The sequence below is a fragment of the Rhinopithecus roxellana genome, chromosome 14 (genome assembly GCF_007565055.1).
Source record: "Rhinopithecus roxellana isolate Shanxi Qingling chromosome 14, ASM756505v1, whole genome shotgun sequence".
Taxonomy (NCBI): Eukaryota; Metazoa; Chordata; class Mammalia; order Primates; family Cercopithecidae; genus Rhinopithecus; species Rhinopithecus roxellana.
Window position 1 is genome coordinate 43,665,302 of NC_044562.1, and position 20,193 is coordinate 43,685,494.

Sequence of the window (20,193 nt, forward strand, 5' to 3'; positions counted from 1 at the left end):
AGTTTATGCATGTAAAGGTGTTAATAGTAGCCTTGAATGATCTTTTGTATTTCTATGGTGTCAGTTGTAATATTTCCTGTGTTGTTTCTCATTGAGCTTATTTGGATTTTCTCTTTTCTTTTCTTGGTTAATCTTAATGATATATCAATTTTATCTTTTCAACCAGCTTTTTCTTTCATTTATTTTTTGTATTTTTGTCTTTCAATTTCGTTTACTTCTTGTCTCATCTTGGTTATTTCCTTTCTTCTGCTGGGTTTGGTTTGTTCTTGTTTCTCTGTGACCTTAGATTGTCTACTTGTGTTCTTTCATACTTTTTGATGTAGGCATTTAAGGCTATGACCTTTCCCCCTTATCATTGTCTTTGCTGTATCCCAGAGGTTTTGATAGGTTGTGTCACTATTATTGTTCAGTTCAAAAAATTTTATTTTTTATTTTTATTTTATTTTATTTTTGAGATGGAGCCTTGCTCTGTTGCCCAGGCTGGAGTGCAGTGGCGTGATCTCGGCTCACTGCAAGCTCTGCCTCCCGGGTTCATGCCATTCTCCTGCCTCAGCCTCTCGAGTAGCTGGGATTACAGGCACCTGCCACCACACCTGACTAATTTTTTGTATTTTTAGTAGAGACAGAGTTTCATTGTGTTAGCCAGGATGATCTCAATCTCCTGACCTCGTGATCCACCTGACTCGGCCTCCCAAAGTACTGGGATTACAGGTGTGAGCCACCGCACCCGGCCAGTTCAAAGAATTTTAAATTTCCATCTTGATTTTGTTGTTGACCCAATGACCATTCAGGAGGTTATTTAATTTCCATGTATTTGCATGGTTTTGAAGGTTCCTTTTGGAGTTGGTTTCCAGTTTTATTCCACTGTGGTCTGAGATAATACTTTATATAATTTCAATTTTCTTAAATTTGTTGAGACTTGTTTTGTGGCCTATCATACATCTTGGAGAAAGTTTCATGCACTGATGAATAGAATGTATATTCTGCAGTTGTTGGGTAGAATGTTCTTTTTTTTTTTTTTTTTTGAGACGGAGTCTGGCTCTGTCTCCCAGGCTGGAGTGCAGTGGCCAGATCTCAGCTCACTGCAAGCTCCGCCTCCCGGGTTTACACCATTCTCCTGCCTCAGCCTCCGGAGTAGCTGGGACTACAGGCGCCCGCCACCTCGCCCGGCTAGTTTTTTTGTATTTTTAGTAGAGACGGGGTTTCACCGTGTTAGCCAGGATGGTCTCGATCTCCTGACCTCGTGATCCGCCCGTCTCAGCCTCCCAAAGTGCTGGGATTACAGGCTTGAGCCACCGCGCCCGGCCGGGTAGAATGTTCTGTAAATATCTGTTAAGTTCATTTGTTCCAGGATATAGTTTAAATCCATTGTTTCTTTTTTGACTTTGTCTTGATGACCTGTCTAGTGCTGTCAGTGGAGTACTGACATCTCCCACTATTATTGTGTTGCTGTATATCTCATTACTTAGATCTAGTAGTAATTGTTTTATAAATTTGGGAGCTCCAGTGTTAGGTGTATATATATTGAGGATTGTGAAATTCTCCTGTTGGGCAAGGCCTTTTATCATTATATAATGTCACCCTTTGTCTTTTTTAACTGCTGTTGCTTTAATGTTTGCTTTGTCTGATACAAGAATAGCTACTCCTGCTTGCTTTTGGTGTCCATTTGCATGGAATGTCTTTTTCCACCCCTTTACCTTAAATTTATGAGTCCTTATGTGTTAGGCGAGTCTCTTGAAGGCAGCAGATACTTGGTTGGTGAATTCTTATCCATTCTGCAATTCTGTATCTTTTAAGTGGAGCATTTAAGCCATTTACATTCAATGTTAGTATTTAAATGTGAGGTACTATTCCAATCATTGTGCTATTAGTTGCCTGTATACCTTTTTGTTTTTTAATTGTATTTTGTTTTATAGATCCTGTGAGATTTATGATTTAAAGAGGTTCTGTTTGGATGTGTTTCCAGGATTTGTTTCAAGATTTAGAGCTCCTTTTAGCTCTTGTAGTGCTGGCTTGGTGGTGGCAAATGCTTGTAGTTCTGGTTTGGTAGTTCTTAGAGTGCTAGCTTGATAGTGGCAAATTATCTCAGCATTTGTTTGTCTGAAAAAGACTGTATTTTTCCTTTATTTATGAAGCTTAGTTTCACTGGATACAAAATTTTTGACTGGTAATTGTTTTGTTTAAAGAGGCTGAACATAGGGCCCCAATCCCTTCTAGCTTGTAGGGTTTCTGCTGAGAAATCTGTTAATCTGATAGGTTTTCCTTTATAGGTTATCTTGTGCTTTTGCCTCACAGCTCTTAAGATTCTTTCCTTCCTCTTGACTTTAGATAAACTAATGACAATGTGCCTAGGTGATGATCTCTTTGTGCTGAATTTCCGAGGTGTTCTTTGGGATTCTTGTGTTTGGATGTCTAGGTATCTAGCAAGTTTTCCTTGATTATTCCCCCAAATGGGTTTTCCAAACTTTCAGATTTCTCTTCTTCTTCAGTAACTCCAATTATTCTTAGGTTTATTTAACATAATCCTAAACTTCTTTGAGGCTTTGTTCATTTTTTAAAATTTTTCTTTGTCTTTGTTGGATTGAGTTAATTCAAAAACCCTGTCTTTGAGCTCTGAAGTTCTTTCTTCTGCTTCTTCAATTCTATTGCTGAGACTTTCCAGAACATTTTGCATTTCTCTAAGTGTGTCCTTTATTTCCTGAAGTTGTAATTGTTTTTTATTTATGCTATCTCACTGAAGATTTCTCCCCTCATTTCTTGTATCATTTTTTTCAATTTCCTTAAATTGGACTTCACCTTTCTCTGATGCCTCCTTGATTAGCTTAATAATGGATCTTCTGAATTATTTTTCAGGGAAATCAGGGATTTCTTCTTGGTTTGGATCCACTGCTGGTGAGCTAGTGTGATTTTGGTGAGGCAGGTTAAAGAACCTTGTTTTGTCGTTATTACCAGAATTGTTTTTCTGGTTCCTTCCCATAGGCTATGGCAGAGGGAAGAGCTGGCACTCAAGGCTGCTGTTCAGATTCTTTTTTCCCACAGGGTGTTCCTTTGATGTAGTACTCTCCCCATTTTCTGAGGGATGTGGCTTCCTGACAGTCAAGCTGTAGTGATTGTCATTTCTCTTCTGAACTGGATACCAGCCCAGTATTTGGCCTGTCTCCCAGGTCCTGCAGGAACAATCCGCTTCCTTCAGAGGGTCTGTGTATTCTCTCAGCTTTCCTGGTATATTCCTGCAGTAGTTCTGGAGCAAAAGCATGATGCAAGTCTCCACATGCTACTCTCTCCATCTGAGTGGGAGCTGCAACCTAGCCCTGCCTCCTATCCACCATTTTCCTGATAACACTCTCCCAGAACACAAGTGTTTTAAAAATTAACCCACTACCATATTCTCACTAATCAAAGATGAGTTAAAATTTGATTGCTTATTTTTATGTTTCTTACATTGAATGTTTAATTAATGATTTTAATTTTTTTGTGATTAATAGCGAAGATATTCAAGTCCATAAATTTTTCTCAAAATACAATTTTAACTACATCTTATAACTTTGGGAGAGCCATGATAGCTATTTTTATTGGTCTTTTACAGGAGGCATGGACTGAGGCTGTGTAACAGAGAGAATCCATTTAGGATTATAAAAGAACAAAAGCAAGAAAAAAAAGTATTGGTGTTTCTGAGTAACTCACTGAAATTAAAATCTGTCTCTGAAGCTTCTGTAACAAGCAAGTTTTTCTCTTCACAGAAGCATTTCAGGGCCTGAGGCTAATGCTCCCAAAGGATAGGACACCCAAAGAAGATGAGCCCTGTTCTGGGGCGAAAAAGCTGAGCAAGAATATTTTCATCCTCCTGGTTGACCTTTTTCATAAAAAGTTCAGTCAGCTCATTCTCATCTACACATTAATATTTGATATAACCTCCTTTTTGTAGAACAATCTTAATAAAGGCCATCCCTGGTTCAGAGAAAACTTCAGATTTCAGGTCTCAACTTTTTTTTTTTTTTTAACAAATGAAGGTAAGGCATAGAGAATATTACCATTCACTCCCTATCCCTAGTAGCAAAATGACTGTATAGCCTATAGGTACTTGACTTAAATTTGAAATACCTTTAGAATACCAGAGAAACTGAAAACTAATACTTCCCTAGGACCTTGCACTATAAAAGAAAACAAACAAACAAACAAAAAACAAGAAAACCCCAAGCTACTTAAAACAGTATTTTTTCTACGTAGTAGGTGGATCTCTTTAACAAAAGTCCACATGAATTCATCGATACGCCACTCAGAAAATCGAGCCAAGTAGGCCTGTTGTACATTCTGTACCACTTCTAGGCTTCTCTGGGGGCATGTGTTGACTTCCCATGGCCTGAACTGTTAGGAATATTAAGAAAGAATGGAAATAATTACCTTCTTCCTCATCTGGCACTGCCAGCCACTGGATCAGGGCAAAGAGCAGTAGGATCACCAAGCAGGCCATGCCGATTCCTCGGAAGGTTGCAGCAGCCCCTATAAAAACAAACAGCACTCTCTATAGAGTAATTCTAAGAAATGCAGATAGCGCTCATCTAAAACCATCAATTTTCTAAAGATCAAAGCAAAGGAAGCACAGCTTGGGACAAACCAGAGAAAAGTGTTTGGCTATTAGCTCCACATAATGGAAAAACACAGGGCTGGGTACGTGTCAAGAGACCCAGGGCTAATACTGGATCTGCCATCGATCGATTATAAAACTGCATTTATATAGGATTATTTCTCAGTGCCTTTCACCATGACTCATACAATTCAATGGTGCTCTCCTCTTCATATGAAAAGGCCATTTACCCAATTATCAACTAACAGCGCTATTAATCTGTAGTTGGAACAGCAGTGCTCAAATAATGCTATAAATGCACACATTTCCTGGGGCCCACCTTATATATTAATAGATGACTGAGCAGTTAAGATTCCTGGAGCAGAATAATCTCATTCCTATTTCAGCTCCTATGTTTCTAATAAGAAAGATATGACAAGACAGACAGATTTTATTACCATATATGTAGTAGCATTACCAAAGCCAGCATATGGTTAGATTCTTCTGGTTCAAAATCTCCTAATGGAATAACAATGATGACTTTTATTTTCTTTAGGATTATTATCAGCAGGTTTAAGGTACCTTATTTTAGACTAAAAGCACTCATGCTAATTCATTTGTTTGGCTCCTTTGAGGGATGTCTGTAGCATCTCATTAAGCTGATTGTCAGAGGAGTGTGCACAGTTACAGGCTGGCTCAAATCAGCTTAACAATGTAAGCATGCTGCTTTTCAATATGACTACCATGAAATCTAGAAAGAGATTATGAATACTGGAATTTAGCTTTGGGCAATCTTAAGTATATTGGATTGTTTATTGAGGTATTGCTGGAAAAAAATTATGTTTTAATTATAGAAAAGAAAAAAACGGGAGAAAGCCATTCTTACCAAAATAATTGACTAACACGCCTCCAATCATGGCACCACAGCCTCTTCCCAAACCCAAGTGAAGGCCCTGCAGGATGCCCTGAGCAGACGTCCTCAGCTCAGGGGGAACAGCTGCACTGAGGTAAGAAATGCATGCTGCCCAGATGGCTGCGTGTGTCACTCCTGGAGAGGAAGAAGAGCAGGAGGGATTGATTGGTTACATTTCTTAGGCTACTCTGTATTGAAATGTGAATTATTTAACTAGACACCTATTTTTAAGATTTGTTGTGGTAAAATATACATTAAAAATTTACCATTTTCACATTTTTAAATGTACGGTTCAGTGGCACTGAGTACACTCACAAGTACAGCTGTCATCATCATCCATCTCCAGAACTTTTTGACTACTACAAACCAAAATTCAGTGCCCATTAAACCATAACTTACACTCACCCCCTGTCCCATCCCCTGACAACCACCATTCTACTTTCTGTCTCATGGATGTGACTCTCATTGATTTTGTTCATCTTTTCATCTGTGGACAGACATTTGGGTTGTTTCCTTCTGCTACTGTGAATAATGCTGCTATCAACCTGGTATGCAAGTATCTGAGTCCTTGATTTAAATTCTTTTGAGTGGCTGGGTTCAGTGGCTCACACCTTTAATCCCAGTACTTTGGGATGCTGAGGTGGGCGGATCATGAGGTCAGGAGATCGAGACCATCCTGGCCAACATGATGAAACCCCATCTCTACCTGTAGTCCCAGCTAGTCAGGAGGCTGAGGCAGTGGAATTGCTTGAACCCAGGAGGCAGAGGTTGCAGTGAGTCGAGATCATGCCGCTGCCCTCCAGCCTGGCAACAGAGCAAGATTCTGTCTCAAAAAAAATTCTTTTGAGTATGTAACTAGAAATGCAATTGTTGGGTAATATGGTCACTATATGTTTAACACTTTGAGGAACTACCTTTTTTCCACAGTAGCTGTACCATTTTACATTCCCACCTGAAATGTATGAGAGATCCAATTTCTCCACCTCCTTGCCAGAACTTATATATATATATTTTTTTAAAAAATAGCAATCATAATGAATGTGAAGCAATTTCTCATGTTGTCGATTTGCTTTCCCCTAATAGCTAGTGATGCTGAGCACCTTTTAGGTGTTTATTGGCTATCTATACCTTCTTTGAAGAAATGTTTATTCAAGTCCTTTGTCCACTTTTTAATTGGTTTGGTTTTTGTTATTGAGTTGTAGGAGCTCTTCATACATTCTGGGCATTCATCCCATCTAGGGCACCTACTTTGACATTAGGATTATTTCTACTTTTCCCCATTATAATTAGCATCATGATTAACGTTGCTTTTTATATACCTTGGATTATTTACATTGGCTATAATTCCAAACAAGTGGGATTAATGATTCAAAGGATATAACAATTTTTATATTTTGTTTTGTTTTGTTTGAGACGGAGTATTGCTCTGTCACCAGGCTGGAGTGCAGTGGTGCAATCTCAGCTCACTGCAACCTCTGCTTCCTGGGTTCAAGTGATCCTCCTGCCTCAGCCTCCCGAGTAGCTGGGACTACAAGCGCCCACCATCATGCCCAGCTAATTTTTGTATTTTTAGTAGAGACAGGGTTTCATCACGTTGGCCAGTTTTGTCTCGGTCTCTTGACCTCATGATCTGCCTGCCTCAGTCCTCTCAAAGTGCTGGGATTAGTGAGCCACTGCACCCAGCCATGCTTTTTAGTATATAGTTCAATGAAAAAAAAAAAAAAAAAAAATGAGTGCAGAAACAATTTACCATGTCCCATTACCAGTTTTATATCTTCACCAGTTACTGGAATGACAGGAAGATGGAGATAACAGGTGGAAAAATGGTCATTATTATGCAGTAACTGCATTGTCTGAATTAAAATCTTCATTAAGACACTGCTTTAAATGTAAAAACCAGATATTGTCACAACAGGTTTTATAGCTAGATGGGATTAAGAAATCATCTGGTTCCATCTAGAGTATTCCCTGAGAAATAGTCTCATGTGGAGATAATATCATCAGAGACTCTTAACTCATATTTTGGAAAATTAAACTAAAAGATCAAAATTCTTTTAAAATTTGATCTGACAGTAGTCTGCCTCTGACCAGAATGGAATAACAGGGACTAAATTTATTCTCCTTCCTCAAGTAACTAAAAAACTGGACAAAATATATGAGGCAGTGGTTCCCAAGGGGCATCAGCAACAAGGACAGTGGTCCCTGAGAGATGGGAAGCAAATGAAAAGCTTTAGTTTACTGACTGATGAGAGTCTGAAATCTGCAGGGCAAAAAAGAGAACTGCCAAGTTGAAGACTATAGCCAAGAGGTTAGGGAGCCAAGGTGGCTAGAGTTCCAGGGCAGAATGCCAGAGAGGAGACAGCATCATAGGGAGAAAACTCCAGAGATCTACAGAGGGCTCCCCTAATGTATTCAGCAGAGTACTGATCAGCAAAACATGTGCAGATACTATCCAGAGTGAGGGAAAGAACTACCCAAAACCATTTCAGAGAACAATACCCAGAACCCACACAAGGCGGGGAACACTTCTTCCCACCAGCCAAACTGGAACAACTCATGATTCCTAGGATTGGTAGAGTACTCTGAACAAAGTCTTTTGTTAGTATTATGAAATAATTAGCCCTAGACTAAACACTGCTCTTGTCTCATCTACGTAATCTTAAAAGCAAGACCCAAAAGGATCACACTATTTCCAAGTAACTTAGCTGTGTCCCAGAACAAAGCTCGAGAATATTTATAGGAAGACAGAAATAGCCAACACCCAACCAGGTACCATTCACAATGTCCGGCATACAATAAAAAAATTATCAGGGATGATACTACTTAAGTCAGTCCATAATGGAATAAACACTGTTTTTACTGGGCACATTAGATCGTATGCCTCACAGTTGACTGAGAAACATTAAAATAACTTTCTTAGGTTTTATATATGTTTCAGTCATCATTTTAACTAGGTTTTTTTTTTAACTACTAAGATGGACCAGATGATTAGCAGTAGCATACACAATTAATTTCCTAAAAAGTCAAATAATGTGTTTGCTTTATCCGGCAAAACAATTGCAATACCCTAGATAATGCCAGCTTTCTCAAAATTGAATAATGCCTGGATAGTCTTAATTACAAGTATTTACACCATAGTACACAATGGGAATAATTTTAAGTATTGTCATTTCTATTATTAAAGATGATTCTAAGTCCATTTCTTTTCAGATATGCAGATTTTTTTTCATTAACCACACTAGAGGAAAAACTCAAAAATATTCCAAGAAATAAAATTAATTTATTCAAAATTAATTAGATTCAATAGCAAAATCCATCATAGATTTGGAAATCATTTCTTAAAGATGAATTACTGAAGACCTGAAACCACATCAAATGATAGTAGGTTAACTTCAATGCTGATGCCAAACCTATTGTTATGTGTATGTCTAAGCAATCAATTACAGGATTTACAAGCAACGAAAACATTAAAATATATTTAGTATAATTCTAGATAAAAAAAAAAAACAATTCTAGCAGTTATTCTTTTAAGTGTGAAGGCTTGGGCACACACAAACTCTTCCAACAATAGGGTTTGTCTCTTTTTTCCCCTCTCTCAGAAATTCTAATCATTTTCTAAAACTTTGAGTGTTCTAAGATAATTAAATCATTTTCCAGTGAGATGACTTAAGTCAGGATGCTTTTAAACTATTCTTAGAATTTACTGACTAGTATTAAGTGGTAGTTGTAAAAGATTTTCTACAGTTAGACTTCTAGTTTCTATATTGCTTTTGAGACTGATGAGATAATTGGGAATTACATTCTTTAAATTAACTCAGGGCATTAACTGAAGGAAAAAATAGTAAAGCATAAAAACAAAATTTCTGATACTAAAAGCAGAAGAATGAAAGCCACTCTGCTTGTATGCTCTGACATTTTCCAGGGAGGATATAGGATTAAAATTGATTTCCCTAAAATAACTTACTTTAAGATATCATATAAGTGGAAGAACCAATTAAATTCATTTCATTTCTTAGAGAGGAAACTAGCAAAACTTAGCAATCCATAAGAAGGGACTGAATTAGAACATCATCTGTGTATACAAAAGACAGTTGTGGAGTTGCAGTTCTTGTTCATAAACTGGAACATGCAACTTTCTACTAATCTTAATAATCTGAAACTCTTGCCAATGTTTTTACTACAGTTGTGTTCTGATTCTCTAGTTTTAAAATAACCAAAAAAAAAAAAAAAAGCAACCTAGAAACTTGAAAACCCTCCACATTTCCCATATTTGTAAGACAAGATTTAGGAAGTCTTAGGAATTGTGCTACCAAAAACGACATTCCTGTAAAGTAGAGCAGATGAAAGATATTATAAACTAGGAAAATAAAAATGCTTCTACTTTCTTAGTTATTAGAGAACTGTGAAAAAGCAGTAAATGATTATTCTTTAGGTGATGAAATAAGCACATTTACTCAGTGACATGGGTAAGTGTGTTTACACTAGAGTTACAAATTTTTAAACCTTTTTAAGTATGAGATAACTGAGTTGGTAGATCAGTCAAAATAAAAGCTATTTTGACTGACAACAGTAACAAGGGCACAGGAGCTGACTCTCCTTGCAGTATGTGTTAATCCTTCCATGGCTACTTGTCATAAAACTAGTGAGCCTTCAGTGGCAATTCAATACCAACTCACATAACAGGTGCTTAAATATATTGATTGAGAATGAATGACTCTCAGAGACCAAGTAGTCCACACAAACTTAGTTTCTCAGTCCTTCCTTACCTTTACTGGGATCCCCCAGGATTGGCTTTGAGGCACACTGAAAATCAAGAGATATATCCACACTACCTACTTACTGCCAAGACTTTTCTTTGGGATACATTACATTTGAATAACCTAGAATCATTAAAAATAATTATGAGTAACATTCATTGTTTTCATTAATTTTTTTTTTTTTTGAGACGGAGTTTCACTCTTGTTGCCTAGGCTGGAGTGCAATGGCATGATCTCGGCTCACTGCATCCTCTGCCTCCTGTGTTCAAGTGATTCTCCTGCCTCAGCCTCCTGCGTAGCTGGGACTACAGGTGTGTGCCGCCACACCCAGCTAATTTTTGTACCTTTAGTAGAGACAAGGTTTCACCATGTTGGCCAGGATGGTCTTGAATCTTTGACCTCGTGATCTGCCTGCCTTAGCCTCCCAAAGTGCTGGGATTACAGGTGTGAGCCACTGTGCCCGGCTCTGTTTTCGTTAATATTATCACATCAGCTTACTCTACGTGGAATTGTGCTGTTTTACACAGATTATTGAATCTATTCCTCCAATGGGCACAGTACTATTTTTTCTTCATTTTCCATAAAGGAAACCAAGACACAGAGATATTAGATGCCTTGTCCAGAGTCACACAGACAACAGAGTTGTTGAATAGGATTTGAACCCAAGGTGTCTAAGTTCAGAGCTTGGGTGCTTAAATATTATACTCTATGTTCTCAGAACAATTATTAGAAGTATTCTATAGTAAATGTAACTGAATACTTTGAGAGATTTTGTTGCTAATATCAAACATGGCCCACAAGCTACCAGTTTAAAAGATGATATTTTTAATAACTCTTCTCCACCCTTTCTGAAGAGCTGACATGTCATTTATTGTTTTTTAAATGTCCCAAATAACTCTTTACCTTATAACACTCAACACTGGTATCTGATTCTACAACATGCGTTTCAAAATTGTTCAGTCTTGGCCCACAAGAATGCTCTACTGAAATAAATGGCACGTATGAGCAGGAAAAAAAGTCCTTTCTTCTTAAGGAGACAGCTGCTCTTTGTAAAATGTTGCTTGGCTTGGGGAAATCACATTATAGTGGCTGGGAGGAGTGAGAACTGACACAGTACTAGGGAACTAGGATTTTTTTTTTCTTGCTTCTGCCACTGACTTAAGCTTACTGAACAAAACATAACTATCCCTTTAGCATTGGCACACAGAATCAGCTGTGACAAACCTTTTCCACGAATAGACCAAAGTATACATTGCAATTGGTTCTGGGATTTAAAAAAAGCTTCTGAAAGATCAACTTGGTGAAAATCAGTAAGAGACTATTCTTCCTAAGGAAAGGCCTCCATTGGACAGGCAATAAAAGAAAAAGTCTATATTGGAAATCTTAGTGGTATCACACATTAAATGTTTTTCTTTTCTTGCTCACAAAGTTCAATGAACAGGAGACAGGAGTAGTAGCAGCTCTGCTCCACAGTCACTCAGGGATCCAGGTTGCAGAGAATCTGCCATCTGCACTGCCTGGTTACCCTAGGTATCAATATCCAGCCGATAGAGGAGGGAGTGACACACTTCTAAACCTGACCCGTACAATTTCCCATGAGCTATCCTTTCCTCCTATCATTTCTGCTTTTATTCTACTGGCCAGAATTAACCACATGGTCATACCTAACTGCAAGGGAGGCTGGGAAATAAGAGTCTAGCTGCATGTCCACAAAGAAAAGGAAACAGAGATGGTGAATAGCAAGCCAGTCTCTCTGTCAGAGTTAGGGCTACTATCAGCAATGGACCTTCCACAAATGGCAGAGGATCCTACAAAGAGCAATGGACTTAGCAGCAGCAGCAGCAGCAGCAGCAGCAGCATGGATCTTCTGTGTGCTGCACGAAAGAGACTTTATATAAGACATGCAACAATTTGTGTTAAAAGCCAACATTCCCACACCTATCGATGTACAGGACTGTAAGAATCCCCTTTATGCATTCAACAGTATTTACTGAGCGTCTATATTATGTGCCAGATACCCTGCTAGGCTTTGAATATTTGACAATATGCAAAATAATGTCCCTAGCCACCAAGGAGCTTATAGTCTGGCAGGTGAAAGGGGGCAGGATTTATCTAAAGGGGAAGCAGACTAAGCTCCTTGAAAACAGACATATCCAGCACCCAGCAGAGGGCTGACATGTAACAGCAGCTGAACAAAAGGACATTGAACTGAAACAGGGTAGGCAGTGGTCTGCATGCTGGGATATGACAAAGAAAGCATTTATGGATAAAAGGTACCCTGGGTAAGGTTGGAGAAAACTTCCAAATCCCATATATAAGTAAAAGTGGACAGAGGAAATAAGATAGATCTCTTCTATAAGCTCTAGCTTGCAAACGTAAAAAAATACATGAGTTACTTTAAAAAAAAAGTCTATAACTGGTGCATCAATGTTCTGGGGTCCCTTGTGAATTTTACGTGCTGGCATTATGCCTTTGGCATACCTTTAAGCAGGTTTTAGGAGACTACCACCCAAAACCGAGGGAGTTTAATGTTAAGACTTGGCAACATTATACTACACGCCCAGTGTTTTCCCACCTGAAGCCACACAAGAGAACTGCTTTTCTATCAGCCAATAAAAATTTCACTTACCTTCCCCAAAGATAACTTTATTAACAGTGTGCACTGACTAGTCATGTTTCCCTTACGCTTTGGTCAATAGGCTTCAGTTTAATTCATGGCTAGGATTTAATGCATAATTGCAGTTTAACTCCTTAGAATAGAATCTTCTAAATGATATTTTCTCTGATCCTGATCTATATAATTTATTTTAATTTTTTTGTTATTGCGTGCTTTCTAACATTTATCAGAAGCTAACTGTGGGTCAGGTACTGTGCTAAATACTTTGCATGGATTAGTGTATGTAATACTCATGTCAACCTCTCCTATACCTCAAGAGTCTGTGGCTCAGAGATTAAGCATTTTGCCCAAAGACACAGAGCCTATAGGTAGGGGAGCCAGAATTCAAACCCAGATAGTCTAATTCAAGCCTTAGCACGTTATGGTTTCCGGATTAGTGCATATTTTGGTAATCTGCCTCAGCTAACCTATAGAGTGAGATGAGGGTATAACTACTAATTAAAATACATGGATGTTTTTACAGATGTGTTATGGATGGCAAGATGTCATCCTGGAAAGAGCTATTATACTGAAGGTTCAGCTTTAAATTTAATTTTCAAATTTTCTTCAGATATTTATAAGTTTTTGAGATAGAATTTCTTATATCATTCAAAAGATTTAAAAATTATAAACTACTAACTGTAGTACATGACACAGGGGGCTGAAAAATGAATTAAACAACAAGCATTAATAGTGTGTCTTCCTGTATGTACATCTCTTTGAGAACTGAAAAAGTATAAGCATGGTCTTTATGTTCAAGGGTTTAAACTAAGTAAGAAAATAAAACTGGTATTTCTTCCCCCATGCTCTTCCAGAGCATAAAAGGAGGAAAATGTACTTTGTTTGTTGTTGTTTTGAGACAGGGTCTCACTGTGTTGCCCAGGGTGGAATGCAGTGCTGCAATCACAGGTCACTGCAGCTTCAACCTTTTGGGCTCAGGCAATCCTTCCACCTGAGCCTCCCCAGTAGCCGGAACCACAGGTGCACACCACCATGCCCAGCTGATTTTTAAATATTTTGTAGATACAGGGTTTCAGCCCATGCTGAAAGCATGGTTCTTACTTGGCTGAATAAGCATGCTAAATAAGACAAACAGAATAACGCTTTATAAATGTCAGCTCAAGTCCCCCTGATGACATTAGAAAACCATCTTTCATCAAAATCTTAACCCAGCTCCCACCGATAGAGCATCCTACAGAGAGAGAGCTGACCCAGACCTCGTTTTCACTCCTCAGTGCTGGAGTCATTAATTCAAGTAACTCAAAAGGACCTCTTCAGTTACAGCAGCCCCTAGGAGAGCTTTACTCTCCTCAGATACATTTTAATAGCAAGGGCAATTCTGATTCTTGCTCAGAACTAACACTAACACTCATCTCTGAGTTTTGCAAGGATTTGCAACCAATACCCATACAGGAAGGAGAATAACAAGTTTGGGCTTTATTTTAATCAAATATTTATATTCTTGATCAAAATCATGAATGTTTAATTGTTCTTTGTACAAAATAAAAGGAGAAAATTCCCATGGGTTTTTAAAATGAGGTCTTGAGAAATAAATATAAACTATTCACCACCACCACCATCCAGCAATGCTTTTAAGCACTTAGACTCACTGTCTCTTTTTTAAATACACTGCAGATTTCTTATAGGGAGGAAATATGGTTTCTGCTTCTTTATACGGTATTACCAGTTGCCTACTGAATAACATGTTTGCTGCAAATGGTAGCTGAATTGCTAAAAAGATATGGCTGCAAGAGAATATTTATTGAACATGAGAAAGATCATGGGAAAAAAATAACCTCACAATTCCAAACAGCATCCTGCTGGATGCTGTCCTTACCTTGATCCCCAAATAAAGGCCTGAATAGCCTCCTTCCTATAGGCCTGGGGAAGAGGAAATTTGTTTCTTCATAAACCCATCTGCTAATTATTACCAACATGGCCTGAGAGGACAATCAAGAAACTCCAAGACTGAAGATAACAAGGAATCCTCCACCAGCAGTTACATGCAACCCCAAAGAGGAAGGGCTGGGTAGCAGGGGCTATAGAATGAGGCACATCTTTTGTCTCCTCCCTTTCAGCTACCTACTAGATAGTACTAATTCTCATGGTGTTTTGGGGATAAAGCAAGGGTGGTAGGATAAAGAGACAGACTTTGCTTATTATTATTATTATTTTTTATTTTTATTTTTTTAAGGAAGACCCTCTTGTATGGTTCTGGCTGGGAACCAAAAAACAGAAGTGCTGATTTTTCAGAGTCAAGATGCCCAATGATGACAGACAACATCCCATTCCCCAGCCTTCCCTTTCCCCAGACTAGGTCTTTGGCAATTAACAGGTAACATTTCCAGTCAAGGAATTAAGGGCTATAGATTGTGACAGTGGGCTTGTCCTATAATGAAATCATTCAGTTTTTTGTTGTAATCATGTCCTGCCTTACTGCATCCTAAATAGAGTCTCCTTTAAGCACAGGGACTTGAAAGCCATTTGGACAAGCCTTGTTAAAGGCAGGCGAATCCAAACTAGCAAAACAAACCTCTTCAGTCAGAAATGTATTCCTGTGATGCAGGATTTATTCCACATGAATAATCTACTGTTTTCCATGGGGTGGGCATGGGTCAAACAAAGGCAAGTGATTTTGATTTTGTTGTACAGTCAAAATACTCAGCACTCACTTCTGCCAGGGAATGAAACCATCTCCTCCAGCATTAGAAACAAAGAGCTCTGTGGAAACTGGTCACACAGGCCTCTGCTGGACTAGGAGGCTGTATTTACAGATCTTCTTCGCTGGCTTCAGATCAGCAACTAGGTTTCTACTGGCATAGGGGAGAATAAAATGAAACACAGAAGTATGTATCGTAGCCTGCCCTAGGAAGCAGAATTCCTGTTTAGATTCATAGCATGACCAGCTCCCTAAATCCTGGGATAATACCCCTGAGGTGCATACAAGTATTATAAAAACATGTCCTGCAGTTGGCAGCTTGAGATGATAAATGCTTCAAGCCCTAGCCCTGGCACACCACTTATGCTCCCTGAAGAGGCCATTCTGTCCTCTTCTGTGTCTTCGCACACAGCTCTTCCCCCATGCTGGAATGCCTACTCCCTTTAGGCCACCTGGTGGATTCCTATTTGCCCTTCAGAGTCTGGCTTATATGATTCTTCATCCTCCCACTCCCTGCTTCACAAAGTTAATTATTGTCCTTAGGGTAAGCTCCTTATCTGTTACCTAGCACATTTTTCTATGATTCCATCTAACATGCTGTATAGTTATGTGTTTACGCATCTGGCTTCCAGAACAGATGGTGAGACCTTGGGGCCTGAGTTAATATATGTATACATTTTATTACATTCCCAGCACCCAGCATACTGCCTGGCTCTTAGTCACCATTTAATTTATCTTTAATAGATTAACAGGAAAAATGCATTTTTAAATTCACACAGCATTTGTTTTTTCCTCTTATAAAATTATTCTGTTGTTCTTTAACCATTTCATGGATGTTCTCTGTTCCTGAGTCACTTACGGAAACTGCCCTTTTTCACCTAAGTCATTTCATACTAAAAGAATAAAAAAGTTATATGTATGTATTATTACAATATATAGTCGTTTCTTTTCTGTAGGTATACAAATCTTTATTTATAGAGTCCGCACACTATAGCATACCAATAAACAAAGCGATTAAGCCAGGTCAGGATAGAACAGGAACCAGAGGTGGGAAATCCTAAGAACTGTGTTGCATATATTACCTTGTTATTGAATCATTCTTACCTGCAGTTCCTGTTTAATGCATTGTTATTCTTAAATGACACAAAGCTGAGATGTGTGCCTCCCCTCAAGACCCATCCAGAGTTCTAATTATTAGAAACAATAATTTCTTATTATAAGACCAAGTTTCCATTTTCTATATATTTGTAAACAAAATCTCCTTTCACTAGCTACACCATTGCATCAAATCTGAGAAAAGCATCTTCAAGTATATATATATATACTTGAGTTTTACAATTATAATGTGAATATAAATTATATCTCCTTTCAATTAGGATAAGTTCTTTTTTCACTGCTATGATGGAATTTGATGAATAAGCTGGCATTTTGTACATTCTGTTTAGATGTATAATTATTAATCTTTCACTTTTTTTTTTTTTTTTTTTTTTTTGAGACTGAGTCTCGCTCTGTTGCCCGGGCTGGAGTGCAGTGGCCGGATCTCAGCTCACTGCAAGCTCCGCCTCCGGGTTTACACCATTCTCCTGCCTCAGCCTCCTGAGTAGCTGGGACTACAGGCACCCGCCACCTCGCCCGGCTAGTTTTTTGTATTTTTTAGTAGAGACGGGGTTTCACCATGTTAGCCAGGATGGTCTCGATCTCCTGACCTCGTGATCCGCCCGTCTCGGCCTCCCAAAGTGCTGGGATTACAGGCTTGAGCCACCGCACCTGGCCTCTTTCACCTTAAAAGATTGAAATTCTCAATCTTTCATCATGATAAGAAATTAATTACATTGATTGTGCCATATTTGTCTCCTTAGGGCAAGGGAAAATGATAATGGCAATCTATAAAGCTAATGAAATTGTATATAATCACAGACTGTTTAGTGCAATTAATGATTTAGTAGCCTGGGCTGTCACTCAACTCCAGCGATCTTGTCCTGAATCTTTATTTTAATCATGATGCCAATCAGGACTTTTCAGGATGTAGTCATTACTATATGAGCTAACATGGCAATGAGTTTTGAATAGTAATCCATTTCTTTGGCACTCTTCAGCTACATGACGAGAGCCTTCCAGAAATTTTTCAGTTGTGTCTTGATGGGAAACAGTACATTGAAGCAAAGAGAAGGACTCAGGGCAGGGCATTTGAGCAGAGATTTTTTAAAGTTCATGGGAAAACAACAGTGTGGCTATAAAGCTTTAGTTATAAGTCACCACATGTGATAAAAATAACTGAAGAGATAAAATAATTATGACAACAATCGTTTTTCACTAAGTATAGTTAACCTACAAAACTAAAAACACCAACAACTTTAAAAGATAAATATTTTTATATTTTAAAACCACCCTTGGATGTCCATGTCTAACAGTTGTGCACAGGAGTTTATTCTAGAGTTCCTCTTCCGTTGTTTAATCACAAGGGTGTGGGTCAAGTCCAGCTTTGTTTGGCTCAACATAGAGCAGCACTCAGGTAACCGAGAAACCATCCCTCCTGATGTCATCTCTTCCTTAACAACCACTTCAAAATCACATGAAACGGTAGGCCTGCCCTTCCTTTATAGAATCAGATGCTGAAGGCCACTAGGCTTTTAGCCACAGCTCAGGGAAGGTAGAGAAATAATTTCAATCCCAGCTGTTAACTTACCTTGAAGAACTTCCATGGGGAGAACAGTCCAGGCATTCTCCAGGTAGGAAATATAAATATAGCGAGCCGTATTGCAGGCCAGACCAATGTACAGAACCCTAAAAAGAGGAAAAAAAAAAAAAAAAGCAAAGGAAAATAAACTGAGGCCCTAATATAAAATTTAATATGAATACAAAACGAGCAAATATTACCTACCTTTTCCTTCCCCAAACCACCCATCATCCAGCAGACTCCAAACTCAGGAGTGGGAAAACTGAAGGACAATTACATTTAAGCATGAATTTAGGAAGAAGATTGCTTCTAACGTATTTGCCCTCAGCCTTTTCAAAATGTTTGTTAATATAAAAGCGAACGTCACTCTTCCTGAAACTTAATTCGTAGCAGAGATGATGCTTTTTTAAGATAGTCTGGGCACATTGCCATCTGTAATGACATTACTGGCTTCCTTCCAGGTGGCTGTAGAAGAAATATGCCTGGGATTGTAGCCACTTCACTATAATGGGGGAAGGAAGGATAAAAATGAGAATATGTAAACATGAATGTGGCCTTGCTCACAGTACCCAAGACACCAAGCAGTTTCACAGGGAGACTCTCAAGGTCATTGAAAACGATCATTCATTCACTACTATCAACTATTTGGAAATCAAATAGTTTCTCCTATCAGTTCAATGGATACATGTTCATCTTTTAAAAAATCCATGGTATTGTATGTTTATAAAACTAATAAATATACACCAACCTCTTGCATTCTCCCACCCCCACCATTACCACTACCAAAAGTATAAGTAGAAATAAAATAAGCAAAGGCCGAAAGTGCTGCACCCAAGCACAAGGTTTCAATCTCTCATTCTGAACTGGATGGGCTGGTTTGGAAGGAAAGAGTGGCTACTTCTCTGCACAAAAACACACCCTAATGGTAGGGATTTATCTTTCTCCCTTGTTTTCTATTTTCTGTTAATTTTCCTAACCTTAATTCTCTGTTTTCTGAATCCAATTTGATGAAAAGTAAAAGGTTAAAAGAAATAAGCCAACATGACAATCAGTGCTATTTTCCTAATCTTGCTTTTTATGTTAAAATCATCCCTGACTGACTGTGTTGGCTCATGCCTGTAATCTGAGCACCCAGGGAGGTTGAGGCAGGAGGATCACTTGAATCCAAGAGTTTAAGGCCAGCCTGGGCAACATAGTGAGGCCCCGTCTCTACCAAGAAAAAAAAACAATTAGCCAGACTTCGTGGCGCACACCTATAGTCCCAGCTACTTGGGAGGCTTAGGTAGGATCGCTTGAGCCTGGGAGGTCTAGGCTGCCCTGAGCCATAATCCCACCACTGCACCACTGCACTCCAGCCTGGGAAACAGAGCAAGACCCTGTCTCAAAAAAAAAAAAAAAAAAAAAAAAAAATCATTCCTATGAACACTGTTCCCTTTTTCCCAACACTGAATCAACAAAGGGAAATGCTCTCAGACACCCAGCTATCACTAATCTCACATATGGAAAAGAAAGATGAAAAAAATACAAAAAAGAAAAGGTTAAGGGGTGAGGATGAAATAGGCAATAGATATTAGAGAGATTTAGCAGATTCTCAGTGAAGTATTACAAAAAGTCTGGGTCATCTTGTTCTATGGACAGTATGTTCTTTGTACTTGCGTGTTTTGAGGAGAAAAGTATGTTTCAATCTGCTTTAATGAAAATTTTATTGAACAAACTTGCTCTAGATTCATCAATTTCCCTCTGCTAGGGGGAAAAAAAGCCACAAGAAATTAAAATGCAAAATATACTACATGAACACACAAGTTACACAAACCTGTGCCTCCCTTTACAAATTCTAAGCCAGTCCTGTGGATGGCCTCTCTTTAGCCTAACTCAGGGGTCAGCAAACATTTTTCTATAAAGGACCACACATTAAAACAGTTTAGGCTTCACAAGCTACATGGTCTCTGTTACAACTCCTCAGCTCT

General features: G+C 38.5%; 1 protein-coding gene across 4 annotated transcripts in view; it reads right to left on the bottom strand.

Moving 5' to 3' along the window:
* The window catches only part of MFSD6 (major facilitator superfamily domain containing 6), an 87,802-nt gene that overhangs the window by 8,167 nt on the left and 59,442 nt on the right, over positions 1–20,193 (bottom strand). For all 4 annotated transcript variants that reach the window (XM_010379752.2, XM_030916572.1, XM_030916571.1 and 1 more), the window contains exons 3-5: positions 18,236–18,333; positions 5,451–5,612; positions 4,402–4,500 (exon numbers count right to left, since the gene is read on the bottom strand). In XM_010379752.2, coding sequence (XP_010378054.2) covers positions 4,402–4,500; positions 5,451–5,612; positions 18,236–18,333 — 359 coding nt within the window. The remainder of the gene's footprint in view (positions 1–4,401; positions 4,501–5,450; positions 5,613–18,235; positions 18,334–20,193) is intronic.